Source organism: Eublepharis macularius, chromosome 12, assembly GCF_028583425.1.
Source record: "Eublepharis macularius isolate TG4126 chromosome 12, MPM_Emac_v1.0, whole genome shotgun sequence".
Classification (NCBI taxonomy): domain Eukaryota; kingdom Metazoa; phylum Chordata; class Lepidosauria; order Squamata; family Eublepharidae; genus Eublepharis; species Eublepharis macularius.
This window is the reverse complement of record NC_072801.1, coordinates 14,175,542-14,198,314: the sequence shown is the minus strand read 5'-3', so window position 1 is coordinate 14,198,314 and position 22,773 is coordinate 14,175,542. Positions and strand designations below refer to the sequence as shown.

The 22,773-nt window shown below is 48.5% G+C and overlaps 1 protein-coding gene across 3 annotated transcripts in view; it reads right to left on the bottom strand.

Annotated features, from left to right (window-relative positions):
• The window catches only part of RAB11FIP3 (RAB11 family interacting protein 3), an 87,982-nt gene extending 67,401 nt beyond the window's left edge, over nt 1–20,581 (bottom strand). For all 3 annotated transcript variants that reach the window (XM_054992827.1, XM_054992828.1, XM_054992829.1), the window contains exon 1: nt 19,174–20,581. In XM_054992827.1, coding sequence (XP_054848802.1) covers nt 19,174–20,106 — 933 coding nt within the window. In that variant the 5' untranslated portion in view covers nt 20,107–20,581. The remainder of the gene's footprint in view (nt 1–19,173) is intronic.
• Between the last annotated feature and the right edge of the window lie 2,192 nt (nt 20,582–22,773).

Genomic DNA, 22,773 nt, shown 5'->3' with positions numbered 1-22,773 from the left:
CCTCCGTTGCCGAGGCAATTGATTAAAGGTGCCTGAGTGTCTAGCTTCCCTAACGGTGGCTGAACACAATGAACAAGGCTTGCGCCGACCGCCAATTCGGCTGGAGTGGTGCATCACGAACAGCCCGTTCACGAGCAGCCAAGCGGCCTGTCTGTGGGTTTTTTCGTTCATAATGCTGTTTGTGCCCATGTCTACCTGCCACTCTCCATGGTCACTACAAAGAGGCCTTTTGCACCACCTCTTGTGTGTGTGGTGCCCTCAAATCATAGCTGACTTATGGCGATCCCAGCAGTGTTTTCATGGCAAGAGACTGTCAGAGGTGGTTCGCCATTGCCTGCCCCTGCAACCTGGTCTTTGTTGGAGGTTTCCCATCCAATTACTAACCAAGGCCGACCCTGCTTAGCTGCTGAGATCTGTCAGGGTGCCTTGCCTCCTACCTGATCCTTATCATTGCAGATGCCAGGGACTGAACTTAGGACCTTTGCCATGTGAGGCAGATGCTCTGCAGCTGAGGCATGGCCCTTCTTCCCACAGGCCTAGGGTATGCACAGGCCTAGGGTATGTTCAGGGGCAGATTAAAAGCTGTAATTTATTGGGAGCCCTGAGCATCTAGAACCTGCCCGTTTCCGGATTCTTCAGCATTCCAGCTCTCCTAAGATCTTGGGCAGTTTTTAGTTTACAGCAGGCTGTATTATGACTACTGACCATTATTAACGCATACACGGAAATCCTGGTTTTTCAAGTACAAGGAACATAGTTGAGAACCCCAACTTAAAAATGCTGACTGTATCATGATACTGAGGTGGACTTCCCCTATGTTTCTGAAAACAAAGATGTTTCAACACAGCAGAATAGCAGCTTTGCTGAGGATTGAAAGACTGGATAAGCCCTTTGGGGCAGGACCCATCCGTTGATACAATCTGTAAAACAAGGGAACAGTATGAGCCCATATGAATACGCTGCAAAGCCAGCAGGTACCCGCTTCCCCAAAGTCTGTTACATGTTTGGAAGTACCACCTGGTTAATGCACTGTTTAAAAAAGAAAAAAACAGCAATCATTTTATCCTTTTCATTTTGCAATAGGTGACACAGACAATGGGGTTCATCCAAACTTCCTCCCCCCAAAAAACCTTCCTCCAACTTAAGCACCTCTTCCATTGGAAGAAGACCCTCTTAAAACTGGAGGAAGGCTTCTGCTGCTATTTAGTGGTGGGGGTAGATTTACTCCAACTTTGACAAGCAAAAGTTAACCTCAGCCCAAGAGTATTCCAAACGCATGCCCCTTGGAGGGCAACTGGGATAAAAATGCATTTGAAGGCAAGAGTCTTTAGAAGGAGGAAAGGCACAACACAGGAGGCGAGGATTCGTGGCAACAACCACCATGCTGGCCAACCCCATTCAGAAGCAGGCCTCTTTCCCCTTTGTTAACCAGATGAATTCGTCCCACAGTTAACAGGTCAAGCGTAGGGAGAAAATCCCTGCTCTGCGCCCAGAGCACATTTCCATGCCAATGCAATTACAGCTAATTAATTAATCAATAAAACATCCTGCAGGGAAGGAGCAACCTCAGCACAGCACTGGCCCATTATAAAAAAAATGGAGCACTGACAATTCATGATTTTACCTTCTATTAGAACCAAAGTATGACAAAAAAAAGCGAGGGTCAGAAGACTGTGTGCAAGCTTCATCAGATGGGATGCCAAGTACAAACGTACCAAGGGGGTGGGAGGGGGGAGAAATTTGCTGCAGACAAACAGTCCCTTATACAAGGGAAGATTCCAGAGCCTTTATTTATTTACTTCATTTATATCCTACTGTTCTCTCCAATGGGGACTAGAGATGGGCACGAACTAGGAAAATGGCGGTTCATGGTTCGTTGCGTTTAACGAACCGGCATGAAATTGCCCGGTTCGTGAACCAGTTCATTTGGTTCGTGAATACGTCACTTCCGGGGCAGCAGAATGTCTGCAGAAAGCCCATTCTCCCCTCCTCCATTGCCTAGGAAACTGATTGATCAGGGCCAGGCTGTCTGCAGTGACAAACTAAAAAATGAACCAGCCTAAAAATTGTTGAGGTTTGTCAAAAGAGTTTATTGTCTATAGCCATAGGCTGTCACAACTCACCAAACAGAAATACCCTCCGACAAACCACTGGTTCACAACTAGAGATGGGCATGAACTGAAATACGAACCAAGGTTAAGCACGAACCAGGCCGGTTCGTGGTTCACGAACCACAGTTCATCAGATCCCATTTCTGATGAACTGCCACAAACTTTTAGGCTGGTTCGTTTGGTTGGTTTTTTTGGTTTGTCACTGCAGACAGCCTGGTGCCAATCAATCAGTTTCCTAGGCAACAGGGGATGGACTTCCTGCAGACCTTCTGCTGACCCAGAAGTGACCTTCTGCTGGCCCGGAAGTGATGGTTTTCTGACCCGGATGTGCTGTTTTCACGAACCAAATGAACCGGTTCGCGAACCAGGGGCAGGTTTGTGAACCAGGGGCAGGTTAGGTTTTTTTCTGGTTCGTGCCCATCTCTATTCACAACCCCCCCCCAACCCCCCCCCCCAAAACGGTCCGGTTCATGACAAACTTTGGTTTGTATTTCGGTTCTTTCCCACCTCTAATGGGGACCCAAAGTGGTTTACACATCAATTCTCTTCTCAACACCCCTGTGAGATTGACTGGGCTGAGAGTGTGTGACCGGCCCAAAGTCAAGCAGAGAGCTTCTGTAGCAGCACTGGGATTCAAACCCGGCTCTCCCAGATCCTAGTCAGATGCTCTAACTCTACAATGTGGCTATCTAATACCTCTGTCTATTAAAGGAGCACAGGAAGTCCCAGCTACACTTTTACATTCACCATTTCTCAGGTATGCAGAAGAGTATAAAAACCTAGCTTTTCAAGAAAGGTTACTTTTGAGCCAGAAATCAGAATTAGAAATATAATCGTTGCCTGAAATATTGGGAAGCAGGTGCTAAGCAGGTCTGGATAGGCGACCTCCAAAGAATCTGATGGAATTCATCCCAAGTTCCCTGAATGAAGCACAACCTGATTAGACAGGAAAACGAGAGAAAAAGAATAAGGGAATACACACTACCTTCTCCAATGAAATGACCAGTTTTGCCTACATTTAGAGTGCTATAATGTGCACAAAGCTAACGTGCTGTTGAAAAGCTCATCATTTTCAGCAGATATTGAGTTTACATCTAACAACAACAGTATTAGACTATTTAACCAGACAGCCTGGCACACACAGCTCTATCAGCGTTCCTGGTCAACAGCAGTTAGTTTGGGACACATATCCCAAATTCCTGAGACCAAAGAGCACACACAATACACATAGAAACTAATCCTTTGCCTCTAGGTGAACGTTTTCAACATTAGTCTTGTCTGGAAAGTCTTGTACAAAGCAGTGCGGTAGGATTGGCAATCTCCTTTCCAAGGGAGCCAGTTCAGAGGAACAGAGTAAAGTGTATTTCATACTCAGGAGAAACCTGAAGTCGTCGAGAGGAGAGGTCAAACACAGGAACACAGTATAAAAGCTGAGAGGGGGGGGGGTGCCACACGGATTTAGCAAGTAGCTCAAGAATGTCAGCAGGAAGGAAAGGGTAGCAACCTGAGCCAAAGTCCACAAGTCAAGACGCCACCCCAGTTAACTCTCTCAGGCGACCACTGTATGTATACTTCCTTCTTGTTGCTACACCGCAGAACATCACCTTCTGTATATATGGCTGGATCCAAGGCCACTAAAAGCATCTGGACAATCCAGGATAAACCAGGGTCATCTTTTCTAACTAGCAAGGAGTTACTGAACACATTTCCATGTGTTCTTAAAACAGAAAAGTTCGCCTGAAGCCACTTCCAAAACAAAGAGATCATATAATTAAAAGGTTAAATGCAAAAAAAAAAAAGCCATTTTTGTGCTTGATCATGCCACTTCTATTAAACACTATATTCTTAACCAAAAGCCAAGCAATCAATGCACGCAAAACCAGCAGCACAAATTAAACCGTAGTCCATGGGCAACGATAACAACACTTTTTTAAAAGTCTGAGAAACTCAAGTGATTATCTGCGACTGAAAGGTTGTTGGTGCCAAGTGAAGAATGGGGGAGTGGGGGGTCACAAAGGATGGAAAACAAAAGTCCCCCTCTTCTTTAAACCTCTAAAGGTGTGTGTGGGGAGGGGCGCATGAAGCAAAGCCTATGAAGAAGGTCCATACTGAAGCAGGCTCACATGGAAACAAAGTTCCCTTAAAAGTTGTTCCCTTTACCTGCAGTTTGAGCAGTTCCTTAAAGTTTATTTTTGAATCATAAGGACCAGACACCTGCCATTCTTCTCAGCCTGCTGATTTCTGCACATCTATCTAACCCTGGTTTGTCATTTTAATTGGAGTCAAGATCCTGAAAGGATAGGAAAAGAATGGTTTATAGAGTTGCCAGGTCCCCTGGAGACCAAACTGGGGATTTGCCAGGTCGCTTTACTCCCCTGGTGGGAGGTTGGGAGCCTGGCACTTACCTTGCTGCTCAGGGGGTTTTCTTTTCCATGCGCGCGCACGCGCACGCGCACGCACATGGACATTCCCAGCTCATGCGATGACATATGACATCACTTCCGGAAGTGCCATTTTTGAATGGGGTCAAAGGCCAGCCAGGGGCGCTCCTGCACTCACCAAAGGCTGGATCAGGCCCTGCAGGGCACGATTATCCCCAAAATGGGCCCGCTGTGGGTGCAGGAGCGCGCAGTGCAGCTCAGGTCACGTGGTGCAGCTAGGCTCGGGACACACAGCTCAGCTTGGCTGGTGCCACGCATCCCAAGCTGAGCCAAGCCACATCATGCACCCCAAGCCGCGTGCCCCGAGCCAAGATGCGCTGCACGCCCTGAGCTGAGCCACGGCATGTGGCTTGGATCAGCTTGTGGCGCATGGTGCGGCACAATGCGGGTCGGAGCGTGTGGCTTGGCTTGGCTCGGGGTGCACTCGGGGGGAAGCGCCTCAGGGGAGTGCCCCCCTTCCCCCCGAGTAAATGGGCATGGGGGGCAGAAGGCTGAGAGCAGGGGATCCCCCGCCCCCGGCGGGGGAATGGTAACCCTAATGGTTTAGCATTCCTTGCCAAGCCAAAGGCCCAGAAGGCATGCACAAGGAGACGCCTGTGAGACTGCACAAGTAGAAAAGGAAATGCCTTAACTAGGGTTTTCTTCATGCATACGGAATTAACACTTAACCATGGTGAAGGCAAACCACAGTACATGAACTCCAACGTTATGGCCTCATAAGCTCATTTGTGGTCACTCCTTGGCCTTTGCTGAAATAGAACCACATAACTCATCCTGTGCTCCTGCAAAGATAAGCCCCTTTATACAGACACATGATTTCTGGGCCCAACACAAAGACATAAAACAGAAACCCCTCCAGCAAAGTTGTCCCATTCCATTCCTAGCCTTAAAAAAAATAATCTTGTGGCACAGAGGTGTCCTGTGAGAACACTGCGCAAGAGGAAACCAGGTCCATCTCCATGCTGCAACAGGATCTCAGCTACAGAACAGCTACCCTGCTCAGGAATACTCATTCTTGGGCCAAGCTCCATACGATCTATGAGCTACCTTGAGAACAACGCCTTCATTGTAGTTCCCGTTACAGGGACCAGCATACCAAGTATTAACTTTCTTCCACTGAGTTTCCTTTACAGAAACCACCAAAATTATTTCACTGTAGCTAGGAGGAGGAAGGGGGGGGGGAGCTACTCTCAAAGGATTTATTGAAGACTGGGTCTTAAAAAAATTACATGGGAAGAGAGGAAATAGTAATGCTATCGAGTCAGGAAAATATACCTGATTCCTTAACCACAAAGCCTCAAACACCAAAACAAGGCGCTCCAAATGAAGGGGTGTGCCCCAGCTCAGAAAATCTATTTATCTTTCTCAGTTTGGAAAGGAGTTCAGCCTGGAATGACCACACTTCCTCTTCAGAGCAGCCTTTTTTTAAAAAAAGGAAAGGGGTACCTAAGTATCCTGACTGCTCTGTGGGCTCCATGGCATAGCAGCTGCATGCATGAACCAGGGCTGAATCCATGCGTCCTGGCATAGCGCTAAACTGCTGGAACGATAGCGTCTTCTGGGTGCAATTTCTGACGTCATCGCGGGTGCACCAGGAAGATGTTATCGTTCCAGCAGTTTAGCGCTATGCCGGGACGTGTGGATTCAGCCCAGCTCTATCATCATCATCGCCACCACCACCACCACAATAAAATTCAATTTACATATTGCCCTTCAGGACAATTTAACACCCACTCAGAGTGGTTCACAAAGTGTGTTATTATCATCCTCACAACAACCACTCTGTGAGTTGATTGTTTGAAGGGACATCAGGATTTGACCCCAGGGAGTAGGGCCTCAGAGTGGCCCATCCACACACTCCCCCACCCTGCCCCAGTTTGAGTCTCTAAGGTCCAAATTATGTAGGACAGGGACAACTATGCTATTTGTTGAAGTTCATCCAGGGATATGTAACCCCCCCAGCAAAGACTGGCACATCAGATCATCTTGCTTGCCACACCAGACCTAGCTAAGCAACTCAGGTCACCCTCGAGGAACTAGCAGTATGGAAGAAGGCAAGAGGCCCATCTTCTTTACTGCTCCCAGGAACCACAGTGAGCCTCCAAGGTGGCAGCAGGGCTGCCGGAGCTCGGCTCATTTCCAGCGAGATCGACCCTCCTGCTTTGGCCACCCAAGCCAACTCTCACCACCCTGTGGAACAGGAGCAGAGAGGGAATTTGACAAGTTTCAATTCAGCAAATAAATGAAGGGAAAACAGCTTTGATACAGATTCCTGATGCCTCCAAGAGAAATTATTTTCGCTCCTGTGACTTTGCTGCACTACAGATATGGAAAACTCTTGGCACACGTGCAGCGAGAGCTGATGAAAGTATTAAATGCACGCTGCTCCCGAGAGAGATGGCCTGAAGCTGCATGAACAAGCCTTGGAGGCCTAAGACAGGCACTAGCGAGGTGTCAAATGGCCCCAGGCCTTTGGAAAGCAGGTGGAGAAAAGTAATACTCCGTTCACTTCCACATGATGACCACACAGCATTAAGGAAACACTTGGAGCAAAAGCCTCAAGTGAGTCAGAAGAACATCCACCGTTTACTTCCCCTCCGGAGACTCGTGAGCCATCCTTCCCACGCCCCCATACAGCAAGTTGCATACGAAATTAAACCAAATTTCAAAGCCAGAGAAGGAAAATTAAGAGAAGCCAAGTTAACAGGTTCTTTTTGCATCCCAGCACCCTGGTATTATACAGATTCATACCTAATAGTAAAATGGCTCCCACCCCCTTTGCAAGCACAAAAGCCCCAAGACCCAGATAAGAGACTCCCCACAATCAGAGGGCTCTCTGGAAATGCAGGAAAATATGACTTTATATTAACCTACTCACTCACTGGCCAGATAAGAACAGCACAGGCTTCAGTAGGCCACAGCTGTTAAGTCAGTTAAAGGAAAAAGCAGCCCCCGAAAGTTTATATGACTCAGGAGGTACAGATTTTGAATGGTGGGATTTCCACTATATTTTGCCCTTTTGCAATTTCTCAGCCCTACCCCCCCTTTATTATATACAGTGTTTTAATTAGAAAAAGGCCAGTTTCCAACATTGCAAGACAATTTAGTGGGTGACCAAGAACAGAAGACGGAGATGCTGCAAGTAACAACAGGTTGGATTCACAATCGTTGGGACCACAAGGAAAAGGCCGGCCGACCCCCCCCTACCCCCCACCCGTAGCATTCTGCTCTATTTTATATTATTTTAATGCCTTCCTTTCTTCAAGCATGTGTGAAACTTTATCTGCTTCGATTTTATAACCAACTCGCACCAGCTCCACAAACCTCTTTCAAACCGTTCACCAAGTCAATATATTAAGAGACACCCCAAAAAGTAAAATCAACGTCAATGTCCAACATCACTAAAAGCTCCCCTCCCACAAGCTGAGTAAGAACGTGGAGCAAACAGAAATGTTTCTCCTCAGTGGACACGCAGTGCAGAGCACAACACCGTTCTCCCCTCCTCTATTTTAACCTCAGAATTAGAGATGGGCACGAATCGAATTACAACCCCAAAAAACGCCGGTTCATGGTTCGTGAACCAGTGGTTCGTGGAAGCTCGTTTGCACGAAATTCCACAAACTGGTCTACTGGTTCGTTTGGGTCTTAAAGGGGCAGTTTAAACCCCAGCCCCCACCCTCACCCCTGCCATGGCCATTTGAGGAGCAGGAAGGCCGTTTTCGGCCTCCTCCGCCACCCTGCGGGCCCACACAGTGGTGGAAGAGGCCAAAAACAGCCTTCCCGCACCTTGCAGGAGGAGGAGAAGGGCACCACGGGCCCGCAGGACAAGGTAAGTGTGCAGCTGGGGCTTAGGCAGTTTCAAGGGCCCTGCTGCTCGCAAGGCAGGAAAGGGCCCTTTAAACTGTCAAAGGCCCCTTTCCCTGCTGCTGCTAAACAGCCAGGAAGGGGCATTTAAACCCCACGAACCAGTTCGTAAACTGGCCCCAGTTCGTGCCAGTTCCTGGTTCGTGAAAACCCACAAACCACAAGGTTCGGTTTTTTTGTGGTTCATGCCCATCTCTAACAACAACCTCAAACCTTGTGAAGTAGGTTAGGCCAAGAGGGTGCGACCGGCCCAAGCTCACTCAGCAACCTTGCTTAGCAGAGTTGGGGATATGAGCCTGCATCTCCCAGATCTTCATACAATGCTCCGACCACCATACCACGTGCAATGTACCTATGCACGTATGTTTTGTTTTATCGTTTTAGACATTTTATATAAATTTGCATTTATATAAAGCCAGTTTTGTGTAGTGGTTAAGAGCAGCAGGACTCTAATCTGGAGAATCGGGTTTGATTCCCCACTCCTCCACTTGAAGCCAGCTGAGAGACTTTGGGTCAGTCACAGCTCTCTCAGAGCTCTCTCAGCCCCACCCACCTCCCATGGTGAATGTTGTGAGGATAATAATAACACACTTTGTAAACCGCTCTGAGTGGGCATTAAGTTGTCCTGAATGGCAGTATATAAATTGAATTTTGTTGTTATTAGTAGTATTATTATTTTAAATGCTGTTTTAATGTTCGATATGTTCACCACTTTGGGGACCCTAAGCTGGGTGGAAAGGCAGCACAGAAATATTTTAAATAAACAAATATTTATGCCACAATAACGTTTTAGTTGGAACTGTTTGTCCACTCAGATGCTGCTGCGTGCCCTCTCTTTTAATGGGACATGTAATGGTCTGCAGCGGAGAAGATAGAACATACCATACCTAAAACACAGGAGAGGGGGGAAAAGAATTACAGACCTAGGTAGCCAGCTTAGCAAGTTTGAAGTCAACACACAGACACCCCCCCCCATGCTTAATTCCTGCAGGTCAATTTCTATTATATTGTATTCACTTACAGTATTGTGATCCTCCTTGGATCTCAGTGAGAAAGGCAGACTATAAATGAACAATTTCTCCAGCAGAATAACAGGCCTTGCAAGACACTTGGACAGAGAACCCGAAGCAGCAAGGAAGGAAAGGATCCTATGGCAGACAGAGACACAGCAAAAGAAGGGCAGCATTGAATTCACAGACCCACCTACAGGACCTTACAGAGAGGCAGAGAACTTCACACCCATTTGGCAACTTGACACATACCGTTAAATGTCCTGCTGTCCAGGAGTCTCCCCCTCCAGGATACCCTTTTCCCACTTCCACTTTAGTATGGAATTCCCTCATACTCCAGTTTCATTGCACCCTTACCAATAACATGGAAGGAGGGGCCAGAATACCAACACAGGGGCAAAGGGGCTTTTTCAGCAGCAGCCCTTCATTCATGCCTGCAATAGTTACTGCCTGAGAACTGAAAACTGATACTCCATCCCTCACTGTAGGACGAACCGTTCTCTCCCCCTCCCGTATCAGTAAATGCATTTCTTCCAGGTGTTCAATTCAGCAGTGCTTACAGCATTTAAATTCCCCTCTTTAAAAGGAGAAGCAAAAGCAGACAGGAAAAAAACCAAAAAAGGAACGTTGGGAGCTGCAGCATCAGCTGTACAAAGCAGCCCAGCTGTTCCGTTGCATAAGCCCTGCGCCTGGCCAGAAGCCACGAAAAGCCACCACCTTCTCTAGCCGAGTTTCTCTTCAGCCACGAGCACCTTCTCCCCTCCCACCCCACCCCACCCCGAAACTTTGCTCCAATTACACACTCCCTTTAAAAAAAGGCACAACATCCAAAGCCGCTTAAGATAGTATCTGGTCTGTTTAACATAAAATCAGATAAGAGCACATAAACATCCCAAGCGGGAACTGCCGTACAGACTCTGCTGCCTGAAAAATCTGAGGTTGTCAATCTGTAAGCAGTTTGCTGTCACTTTCCCAACACTGTCACTATCTCCCCAAAATCACAAACCCCACGTCAAGTTGAACAAGCCACCAACTGCCCCATCCCTACAGGAAAGCATGGGTTGCAACAGCGGCCGAATTCCACAGGTATGGCAGAGTAACAACCCACTGCAAGGCCTTACACTGGTACAGAATTCAGTTTAAAGAATGCTGCCAAGGGAAAGAGGTCGGTGTTTTTTTGTTTTTAAGCAAGGGGTAACAGAATCCAGACATCCATGGGAGACAGGCATCATCTACCCGTCTTGCAACTGAGCCTGGCTTTTTAACTCCAGAGGTGCAGAGGCAAACCGCACTTGGTCAGCAAAAGATGGAAAAGCAAAAAAAAAAAAAGAGTACATTTCCCCTGTTCCTTCATACCACCTTCATTAAATAAAGCATCTGGGCGAAGACAAAAGAAGGACCAGGGCTGAACAAATGTGGTTAGAGGAGAGGGATTGCCAGGTGGACAACAAGACTAGCAAGAGATACTTTTCTATTCAACAGTTGAATTTGGTAGCACACTTTCAGCGTTTCAAGCACATGGTGAATTTGCTGTGGCCTACCTTACAATAAATCTGTAAGGTAGGCCACAGATATTACCCCTTTACTACAAACGGCAGGGGCTGAGGCTAGCAAAAAAAGAAGTTCAAAGAGCAAGTCTGTATAGGGAATTGAGGCAGTAACCAGACCGCAGTTCCTCAGTAAAGGTTCAGAATGCTATGGGGTGGGGTGGGGCTGCTGCTCTATGCTCCACAAACATTTCTATACCTTAGGAAGCCTGGTACGTCTTCAAAGTGACACTAAACTCTGTCGTTTCTGCGATGGCAGATTGGGTACAGCTACTCCATTGTTGTAGGACAGAGGCTTAAACACACGCAACATACCTGCCCTTCCTTTTCCCAACAATGTCTACAGTACTCTCGCAGAACAGCCCACTTTGACACTCCATCACTTCTGAAAGCAAAACACACCTCAGCAAAATGCAGGGGTTTTTTTCTAGGAAAAGAGGTGGCAGAACTCAATGGGTTGCCCTCAGCAAAAACGGTCACATGGCTGGTGGCCCCGCCCCCTGATCTCCAGACAGAGGGGAGTTTCAGATCGCAATCTAAACTCCCCTCTGCCTGGAGATCAGGGGGCGGGGCCACCAGCCATGTGACCATTTTCAAGAGGTTCTGGAACTCCATTCCACCGCATTCCAGCTGAAAAAAAGCCCTGGTAAAATGACTCTGTGGAGGCTCACAATGCAACAAGCCAGGCCCCAACATCCTCAGCAATACCGCCAAGGGACCCGAGGACGCACCTTTCACCTTCCATATCACCGTATTTGCAGGCGACAGCACCCCCCAAGCAACCGCCTGGGTTGCTCGGGCATTTGAGCAGCCCTGAACACAGAACAGAAAAGGAGCCTTGTTGTGAACTAGCCAAGCAGGCCGAGTTTCAGGTCTCCGCTGCCCTTCCCATAGAGGCTTTTATTCCCTGAAACTGATAGCTACAATCCACACAATGCTGGTGTTGACTTTAGGGAAAGAGAAAGCAGGGGAGGAAATCGGTTTCCTATACCCTGGACTGAATCTGGGCAAAACTACCGTTCTGGCAGAAACCACAACCACAAATATGAAGAGCCTCCGACCAGTTTCCCTTCTTCTCCCGGATCAAGTAGCGAGCTCTGTTTTTAATAAGGTGTTCCCCCACCACCCCGACTAGTTTGTTCTAAGACCAAACACAATCTTGGGTATTCAGTGTACCTTGAAATAAGTTTGAGCTGCAAGTGGATCTTTTGGGTGGGGAACAGCATCTCAAGCTCTGCCTCGTTTCCGCTACCTGGCAAGTGCTCAAGAATCCATGCCTGCCCCCAAAACAGTACAGCCCGTGTCAAACTCAGCTTGGGGAAAGTTTGCAGTTCTTCTGCACAACTTACCTTCTAAGCAAGATTTAAAGATTTTAAAAGATGTTGGGGTACAGGGAGGGAAAAAATAGACAGGAGAGCAGCTAAAAGCTGTCATGGCACCAAGAAAGGAATTGCCCTCTTAAAACGTGCCCCCGCTGGGAGCATAATAAGGGCCATGCTACGCATGACAAGGAGACACACCAGCATTAATTGCACACCAACCTACTCACGTGTAGGAGGGGCAGCTATTTGTTTAATTGTCAGAACATGGAGCACATGAGCAAGAAGGAAATTAACACTGCTCCTTTGCCGTGTTTCTCTGTATGAAACTTTTCTTCTTTCTGGCCAGATTACTTCTGGTATCAGAGCCAGAATGGGAGAAAAATACTTCCAACAGTAAAGCCCAGGGGGAGAAAGACAGGGAGGGATTGATGCTTCTCAGTGGATACATGAGCTGGTACATTGAAAGAAACTCGACAAGCAATAGCAGCGAGGGACCATGTGATTAGCGTATCCAAATCAGGCCATGGAAGACAGAGGGTCAAACCACTACATGGACATGAAGCTCCCTGAGTAACCTTGGGCCAGATATGCTCTCTCAGCAAGACCTACCTCACAGGGCTGGTGTTATGGCCAAAGTCAAGAACAGGAAAACCATGTACACCTCTCTGATCATCTTAGAGGAAGAGTGGGGTAAAGACCCATAAGTAATAGGAATGTTAAAATCAGGACTAATATCAAAGTCAAGCGCACCCCCCCCATTCCACATTTCCACTTAATTGTTCAGAAGCACCTTCTTATAAAGGGAATAGGGTCATAATGTCTGTGAAATTTGATATGCACAATACTGTGACTGTGTTTCTGTAATTTTACAATCCAGTTCTATTTCCTTGTTTGCTGAATTATTATACGGCTCTGACTGCATCATATTTACATTTTGGAATACTCTTTTAGCCTCAATGAGAACGGCAGATTATAAATTAAGTTTATAAAGTGCATACCGATGCAAATTATCTTTTTTAAAAAAAGAAACATACACAACCAACTGTTATAAAATTGATTAGAGAAATAAAAAGAAGATAGCTTGCTAGCTAGCGTTCCTCAGAACAGCCCAGACTGGACAGGGTACCCCTTCTGCAAGGTTAGAAGATGAGAGAGAAATCAGAGAAATGGTCAGGATTCAAAACAGGATGAAGAAACTGGCCAAGGAAAAGGGAAACACCAGGTTGCCACAAAGGCTAATTGATCAGAAGGCAGAGATGGTAACACGGCTCATCAATAGGATATTATTCCCAAGGCAGAACCCCAAGAATCTTGTGCAACACGATAGCCAAGCCGAGAACAGCGGGGTGAAATTTAAGAAGAGGAATCCAAGAGCAGCATCAATAATGAAGAGAAATCCAGGCAGGATTTACAAAGAGCTGCTCACAACATGGTGCATGACTGCTAAATAAGTGAGTGCCCATCCAGGAATCCCCTCCATTAAGCCAATTGTATCCTCATGAGAAATTAACTCTCCTCACCAGAGCTATAAGGTGCAGGTAAGAGCCAACCCTTCCAAGGTCTGCTAAAACAGAGAGAAAACCTGGAGCAGGAAGGGGGCAAACAGCACCAGGGCTCAGGCCAGCAACCACAAGATATTCTGGAGAGTGGCACGTAGCCCAGCCACCCTTACAGACACATTCCAGGTTGAGGTTGCAGGCTTATTCCAAGGTCATGCCTGGATTCTCAGGGGATTCCCAAAGGCACTGGACTATCCACCAAGCAAAACAGAATGCTCAGCTAGAACCACCAACCCAGCAAGACATTTTTTTACCTTCTTAATCTGTCTTGGCTTCACTGTTGAGAGTTAGTGCGGGACAGAGGTGAGAGCTCTGAACTATGAATAGGAAGATCTGGATTCAAATCCTCCCACACTGCCGTGAAACTCATTGGACAACTCCAGGCCATCGCTCTCTCTCAATCTGACCTATCTTAAAAGGGTTCTTGCAATGACAAAATGGGATGGAAAAGCACATACACAGCCCTACATTCCTAAAGAAGGGGGAAGTGACATATGTAGTAAACAATTCGCTCGTTTTTGAGGGGAAACTGAAAGGAAAGAGGGACGTAAAGTGACCGCAGGTGCCTCAAAAATAATTCGACCTCCATGCTTTCTGCTCCCCGCTACCCATTTTGAATCCCAGCCTGAAAGGATTTTCTACCAACAAAATAGGAATTATTCTCAGTTATGAGTAGGTAGACGAGGATTGAGAAAGGTTGTAGACAAAAGTTTCGGAGGAATTTTGACTTCGGGTAAAAATGGGTTTGGCAGGTTTTTGAAAAATAAATTCAGAAACCTACTAACTCTATTTAGCAAAGGGGAGAAAAACCTAGGATGACCATCTGTGTAAATGATCTCTTTTTCAACTGAAATTCAACTATCTGAAGAAAAAAAAGAAGTCAGCATCCTGCCAAAACTGCAGAAGACTTTCTATTAGGGCTTGATACAGCAGATTTTTAACTGCATTATTTGATCCTTCTTGGTAAAACAAAGTAGCCAAGACTGAACAGAGGGCCTAGCTATTCCAAAAACCAACTGCTTCAGGTATTGCAGCTCCTAGACCTACAGAAACACCTTTTTAATGCACCTGTAATAGCCAAGTCATGGTGGATTTACTCAGCAAGGAAGAACTAGAAGTCTGCAATCTCCAAGATAATTTTGGAGGGCTGAAAAGAAAATAATCCTTCACTTTTCATGCTTGGAAAATGAGAAGCACAAGCCAGAATAATGGAGAGCTTGCATATAACACACCCTGTAGCACTCCCTCATGCAAACATCTACGGTTTCAGGCACAGTCAAATGTAAGCTATGCAAGACTGGCTTGAGCTGTTAGACAGCAAACGATAACAAGCTAGCACCCCAATACGAAGCCTTCTTTACCCAAACTCAGCCCCTCTGCTCTGATCAGAGGAGACAATTCTTCCCAGATCTGGAAGTTCTATACCATGTGGTATAGCCCCCTGCTTCCAACATTTTGCTTCAAAAATACACGTGCTTCTTTCATAGCCCACCCAGATTACCAACTCCCTGCATGAAGAAAGCTACCCCTTCAGAGAGAAAGCTAGACTAGAAACCCTTCTGTTAGGGACTAGTTCTCCCTGGGCCAGTTGTTTGTCAGTGGCATTGCTATTGACTAATTCCCCCACTCTCAAACACAATCACTTTATTCACCTAGCTCATCCTTCAAGAAGCTCTAGTCAGCTCATGTGGTTCTTCCTCATCCATTTTAGCCTCACCACAACCCTGCAAGGTAGGTTATACTAAGAAAGTGGCTGGGTAGGAAAGATGCTGGGAAAAGCTCATACAGAGAGCTTGATTGCCGAGTGGAGGATCGAACCCACATCTTTCCAATCCTATCCAACATGCTAACCATTACACACACTGCCTGTAATGATTTTAAGTGTGTGTCTTTAAATGCTTGGTGTGGTACAGATGAAGAGTGGTGGTGAAAGAGAGGGATGAGTGAGTGAGGTGACTGGTGGATGACTTAGGGCCAAACTACAGGTGATGCCTGACACTAGTTGGACACTTGTCAGCTTCCCTCAAGTTTTGATGGGAAATGTAGGCAGCTTGGCGGAATGTTGGACAAGTGACAGTTGAAAAGTCCATTGGACGGCAGTTGGAGAGCCAAGCTGCAAGACCAATACGCCTACATTTCCCATCAAAACTTGAGGGAAGCTGACAAGTGTCCAACCTGTGTCAGGCGTCACTTGTAGTTTGGCTCTGAGTGTGTGGGTGGAGTGAACTGCTGTTTCTGTTACTAAGTGGAAGCCTAACTGTGTATGTTTTTGAAAAAACATACAGTCTGGGGAAAGCAGGCAAACTGTGTGCAGCCTGAGTGTATTTAAGCATTTCTGAGAGAAATAGCGAGTCTGGTTTTAGCAGGCAAGCTGTCTGCAGCATAAGCGTGTTTAAGCATTTCTGAGAGAAATATAACCTGTGTGGAAACCTAAACTGTGTAAGAACACTCAGTCAGGGCAAAAGAGGCAAAGTGTGTGTGTGCCTGAAAGTCTTGTGTATTTGAGTGAGAAATTGCTATCAGAAGCAGACAAACTGTGTGAACAGCCTGAGAGAAGATCTGAGTGGCTGTGTCTATGAAAAGTAACTGTAAGAACAAATAACACACTTTTGAAACCATCAAGCTTAAGAAATAATATGAAACCAATAGGCTTCTTGTAAAAATAAAAGTTTGGTTTGTGTTTTTTTTCAACCCAGAGTATCTGTTATTCCCAAATCTCATTCCTATCCTCCGGGCCATATAGTCCCACAAAGGAGCCTGACACTTGGGCATGTTATTAAAGGGGAAATTTAAGTTATTTTGTAATATCATTCCTTGTGGGAGCAATCTACCCAGAGGGGGCAAGAAGAAAAGGGTTAAAGACAAAATCTACCTAAAGAGAGAAAGGAGGTCATTACACTGCCTGCACCCATTTATACTACTGAACATCTGATCTGGATCCAACTTTGTGTGTCACACTTCAACAACTTTTATTTTCCCACCCCATTTCATAAACACTAGAGAATTCTGAGTAACAGTGATTTATTATATTTTCAAGTTTTAACTCAAGTCTCTCTTCCTTTCTACACAGCTATAAACAAGCCTTAACAAGAACTAGTTGGGACAGGTTGGCACTCTAGTTCCCAGGTTAATTTTCCAAGTGGGCAACGCATATCAAAGCTGGCACAGTTCGGAAAATAAGCTTGTGATTTCAGCTCTTGTTAAAATCTCACCCACAAGGTGATGCTCGGAACTCAGCCAATAGAAGCCAACGATTAAGAGAGTTCCTCCCCCTAAAAGGGAATAGAATACACCTGCAACAATATCCAGAGACATCAGTAAGCAAAGGGTAAAGGAACAACGTACCCATTCCCATTCAGCGCTTCCATACTTCCTCCTGGAAAGCGTGTGTAGCTCAACACTTAACAGCACCCAAACTGTCAGTTTTCATCCCATGTGCATTCATGCAACCTCAGCTGGAGGGGGGGGGGGGGAGAATAGGGAGCAAGAAAGCTGTTCTTCTTCTTGCTGTACTAATATGGAAGGCCACAGAATGCCATAACCAGAAGGGCCAAATGATAAATATGACGGAACATGTGATCCAACTGCCATGTTTTCCCAAGGTAACTAGGAATGGGGGACATTAACACACCTCACCAGTACCTGCCAGTTCTTTCCAGCAAATGGTTCCGCTCGGCTGTTCCCCCTTCCCAGCCAAGCAGGGATCATCTCAGGCTTGGAAACTTAACTGGTGGAGGATGACATCTCAGAGGGCCATTCTGACATTTATTCTCTTCCCCTAGTCACAGCAGTCCCCAACACCCCATAAGACATGGGAACGAAAGCCACAAGATCCTAAATGTGTTTCTCCTACCACCACAGAGAGAGATACAAGCCAAGCTGGCCATCAACTACCACCGCAACTTGGCCCAGAAGATCAACACCGTTTCGGGCCATGTTGGGACTCCTGCGAGTCCCACAACTACACAAATAAAAAGTTGAACACAAGTAAAAAGAGGGTGTGTAAAAGGTGCAGTGGAATGTTTTCGCACAGGCCGACCAGGAGTAAGCACTCGAGACTACAAAGGACACAGAATTGCAGAACCTGTTAAATAAGAATGCCAGTTATTGAATTAAACAGGCTCATTTGGAGCAGATGGGTCCATTTTGACAGTGGCCAATTTCCAGGAGTGGACTGTGAAATAAAAATGGCCCTAGAAAAAGGGGGGAATGGGCCAGTAGCAGTGGCTTGTGTCCACCCTGCGCGACTTCATCATGGTGCCTTACTTTGCACAGAGAGGGGGCCACCCCTTCAGACAACGGGCCCACCAGGACTTTTCCCAGGGGCCCGAACAGCCAAACCTGCCCCCGTCAGTCTCCTGCCACCTTGAGCCCCTCCTCCTTTCTCAAGAGTGCAAGATGCCCGTTAGAAAACCATAATTCATATGATCAGAGTCAAAGGGCCAGGCTTTCACAATAGCCTTCAGGCTAAACAGAATTCACCACTACCAGTGAAGCAGGCCATCCAGTTCAGCATCATATTTGACCCGACGTCATTCAGTTTTTTTTAAAGGCAAATAATAACACAAAAGCTTCCGTTGGAATAAATTGTGTCAGTCTTTAAATGTGCCGGAAGTCTCCGGTTTTAATTTCAATACATTAAAACACACCCATTTTTGACAATCTTTCAGGGCTGTACCACTTGTGTCTGCAGGCAGAGTTTGGGATGCTGCAACACCAGGGTACACAACACGCACACCACCTTGCACACAGAAAGTTAGCTTGCCACAGAAGTTTCCACCTGGCCTTCTTGCTGGGTTGCAATGTTGCCTGTATGCGTGTAACAACAGTGCAAGGGGAAAGACTTGAAAACCGCTAGGCCTCCCCTGCAGCCTGAAGTACTGCAATCCAGAACAAGCTTTGCCGCCAAGGTCTGCAGGATGTGTCAACCAGGCCTTAGGCTGGGCTTCCCAAGGAGCAAGCCTCATTGGCCCCCATATGACTTGCACCCAAATGAGCATGAAAAGGGTTAAGCCACAGACAAAAACAGAACACTCTCTACCATCAAAAGGTTTCCACTGAAGCTATTCTGGGCAAAAAGCACTCCTACTAAAAAAAACATTTCCCCAAAACATAAAAAGGCGAAAAATCATCACCCAAGAAGCAAGGTCATACCTTTAACCCAGCTCCAAAAATGACAAAGGCATAATCAAAAAACAAAATGAGAGGTGGGTGGCTGGGTCGGAGGATTAACTCCAGAATCCAACCAGCCCCCAGGAGAAGCCCCCCCCCCATCTCAGCACATTTGAAAGTCACATCAATTTTAGGGGTTTTTTTTACCTGTTCTGCTCCATAGACAGTGGCAAACTGGATGAATTCCTCTATCGGGACAAACCCGTCCCCATCGCGGTCCAAGGCGTCGAAGACAGCTCGGAGCCGGGGCGAATATTCCGGGGGCTCCTCGCCCAACGGCTGGGCTCCCCCCAACTCATCCTCGGGCGAAGCAAAAGCCGGGAAAAGGTCCACTCCCTTGCCCACCTGCGGGGCCAGGTCTAAGGGCCGCAACAACGGGCTCCCCGGGCAGCTGCGGCCGCGACAGATTTCCCCGTTGGGAACCCAAGGGGGGCTCTGCAGCAGGCGGGGGAAGGGGGCCTCCTCCCGAGGAGGCTCCATGGCGAAGAGCGAGCCCCGCTCCCCCGAGGCTCCCCGGAGAGGCTCCGCTTCAGCCGGCTCCTCTCCGCCCAGGTGTAAACCCGCGAGCCCCGCCGGCTCGAAGGCAGGGCCCCCGCCCCGTCCTTCCCCCTCCGGGTCCGCGCTTCGCTCCACGGCGTCCCGCACCGGAACGAGCCTCCAATCCAAACCGTCCCCGGGGCAATCCGGATTCGCAGCGCCACCTGCCCCGCTTTCCCGGCCGCTGATTGGCCCCGCGGGCTCCGGCTCCACCAGCGCCAGGCTCACCGAGAGATAGCCGAGGGAGCCGTCGGGGCAGAGGGGCTGATCCACCCCGGGCAGCCGCCTGCCGTTCGGAACTCGCGCCGGGCCCGGCGGTTTTTTCTCGCCCGCCAGCGACAAGATCCGCGGCGGGGGCGGCTTCCGCGGGGGGCCTTCCCGGGGAAGCCGCGCCGGGTCCCGGTCGGGTCCTCCGGGGGGCTCCAGCAGCAGGTAGGGCCCGTTCTGCTCGGCCCAGAGCTGCCCCAGCGCCAGCAGCGCCTCTCGGTCCGGTTTGGTGCCTGGCTCCGAAAGAGTCCGTAGCAGAGCCGGATCCATTTTCATCAGCGGCGGCGGGAGGGGCTCTCCTCGCCTCGCCGTCGAAGCAGCAGCCGGTGGGCGAGCTCAGGAGCGGGCCGAGCAGAGGGTCGCGGCGGTCCAGCCGAGCCAGGGCGCTTTAGCGGCCGGCGCCCGCCCATCGCTCGGTGCTGGGGGCGCCGCCGAGCCGAGCCGCCGCGCTGGGATGCCGTCGCCTCGCATCCATCGCCGCCAGAAGGGAAAGAGCAGCAGCCCGATCCCCCCTTCGGGGAGGGGGGCAAAAGCTGTTTTTTTAAAAAATGGGGGGGTCGATTGCAATGCAGCCCCCCGCCCCAGAAAGCCCGAAAATGCTGCACTGCCAAGCGCGCTGCTTGCAAACGACGGCCCTGCCCAAGGGGGGGGGGGCGCGAGCAAAAAGCAAAAGGGGGCACGAGAGATCGCGCCCCCCGGCCCGCCCGCCCGGCGCGTTGGTGTCTTGCGAGCCCAAGCGACCGCCTCGCTTTCTTCCCGCAAGCCGGCTGGAGGGCGGGCGGCTTCGCCTCCGTCTGCCCGGCGGCTCCAAAGCAGGCTCCGCCCGTCCGGGGTGGAGAGGAGGAGGGCTTTGTCTCTCGCCCCAGCAGGCTCCGCCTGGCCGAGGGTGGCGGCGGCGGCGGCGGCATCTGTGATGCTCTCGGCTTGCAAAGAAAGGGGGAGCGTTAGTTGCACGAGGTGGCCCAGGCAAAGCGACCGGGGGGCTCAGCAGGAGGACGGTTCAGCCCGCCTTGAGTCTCAGCCCAAAAGGGGGACGACAAGTTAGCTGTGTCCAGGGCTTTTTTTCTGGGGAAAGAGGTGGGGGAACTCTGTGGGTTGCCGGCACATGTGGCAACTCTTGGCCGGAGGTGGTGCCCCTGGTACCACATGTGTGTGCACAAAGTGCATGCACACTCCCAGAACCGCACAATGAGGGCACTATGAGCCAGCTGGAACAAGGGGGGAGTTTTTTAAAATTTAAATCCCCCTTGGCAAAAATGCATGGCTGGTGCCCCCCCCCCATCTCCAGGTAGAGGGGAGTTTAGATTGCGGGGCGGGGCCGCTGGCCATGTGACCATTTTCAAGCAGTGCCATAACTGCGTTCCGCTACCTTCCTGCTGAAAAAAAGCGCTGGCTGTGACTCGTGAAAGCTCACACCCTGCCGCAAATTGGAATCAAGACGGGAAATCGCACCGGGAAGGCGCGGTTGTTCCAGGAGTTTTTCGCAATTTTGTGCGGCTGGTAAGGTGTGAAAACGGCCCACGTCTCTCTCTCTCTGATGCTTGCCCCACAAAGCTGCCTAAAAGTGGACCTGGGACTAGCGGCGAGGTGGATGTGCAGCACAGGAGGACAGTCACACAACTACTCAAGGCCTGCCAGATGTGGTTTGACTCCGCACAGTCACTCTCTCTCAACCTAACCTACCTCAGAGGGTGGTTGTTATGAGGATAAAACTCAGAGCGAGACCAATGTCGTAAGCCATTTTGGGTTCCTGTTGGGTTGAATGATATATAAATATCTGCTAAAATTAACGCATCTCCCCTTATCTGGAAGCCTTTCCCTCCAGATGTCCCAGAGACCTGGGAGTTTCATGCGCTCTGCATTCTTAGACATTTTTAAAAATTACTTCACGCTTCCCAGGATTGATGACCTTGAAATTGACTGCACTAATCTCACACTGTGTAATCTGCCTTGAGTCTCAGTGAGAAAGGCGAACTGTAAATAACATAAATTATAAAAGTCGTCGTCGTCATCATCATCATCTCTGGGGTCGAATGCGGTTGTTGGGTTGGTTCTGGCTCCGATTAAGCCTCGGATTTAACTGAAATTCACTTAAAAAATAAAATCCACAAGCGAGGCGGGCGGTTACTAACAACAGAAAAACTGCCCATGCCGGTAGAACGATCTGTGAACCGCAAAATTTATTGCCCTTTTGACTATAGTCGCCGCCGCAGCGGCTTGAAAGATGATGTCATGCTCAGCCGCAAGACGTCAGCAACTTTCCCCAAGCCGAGCCTGATGCGCTTGCGCACAGAGAAGCGTGCTTTAAAGGGCCAGCCAGGCTCTTTAAACCCATTACATTCTCTCTCTTTGTGGCACCGCCGGCTTAAAGCGCAGCGCAGGCTGGCATTCAACCGGCAATCACTGGAGACCTATCTGCGGCAGCATTCGTTTATTTTTAACCACTGTTTACCGTTCATGTGGATTTTCGTGTGCTGATTCGGGGGCCGTCTCAGTGACCCAACAATAGCTCCCAAGCCGATAATATTCTACTGATGCAACAGTGACAGACATGCGAGTGAAAGGCATGCCCCATAGCATCTCTGCATATTTAATACCAAAGTATTAAAAGTATTGCCTGGTTAATTTTGGGTGCACCGTTTAAAGCATTGGCTTCCAAAGCTGAGAAACATCTGTTTGAAACTAAAACGAAGATTGGTACCTGATTTTCTCTGGCCCGCGCTCTAACCCCGAGGGTTTGCAAGCTGTTGATCTAGACCCAAATGCAGCTCAGGATGGAACCACATATGGCACCTAGAAAACCAGTGTGTTTTCTCTTTAAAAAAAAAAAGGTTATGCTGCTCATGATGTTTAGCTGCTTGGAAGCCCAAGCCTGCTGGCCAAAAGTGGTGCTGGTACTGCTTACTGGTGTGTACTCACAGAGAAAAAGCTCTGTAGAAAACA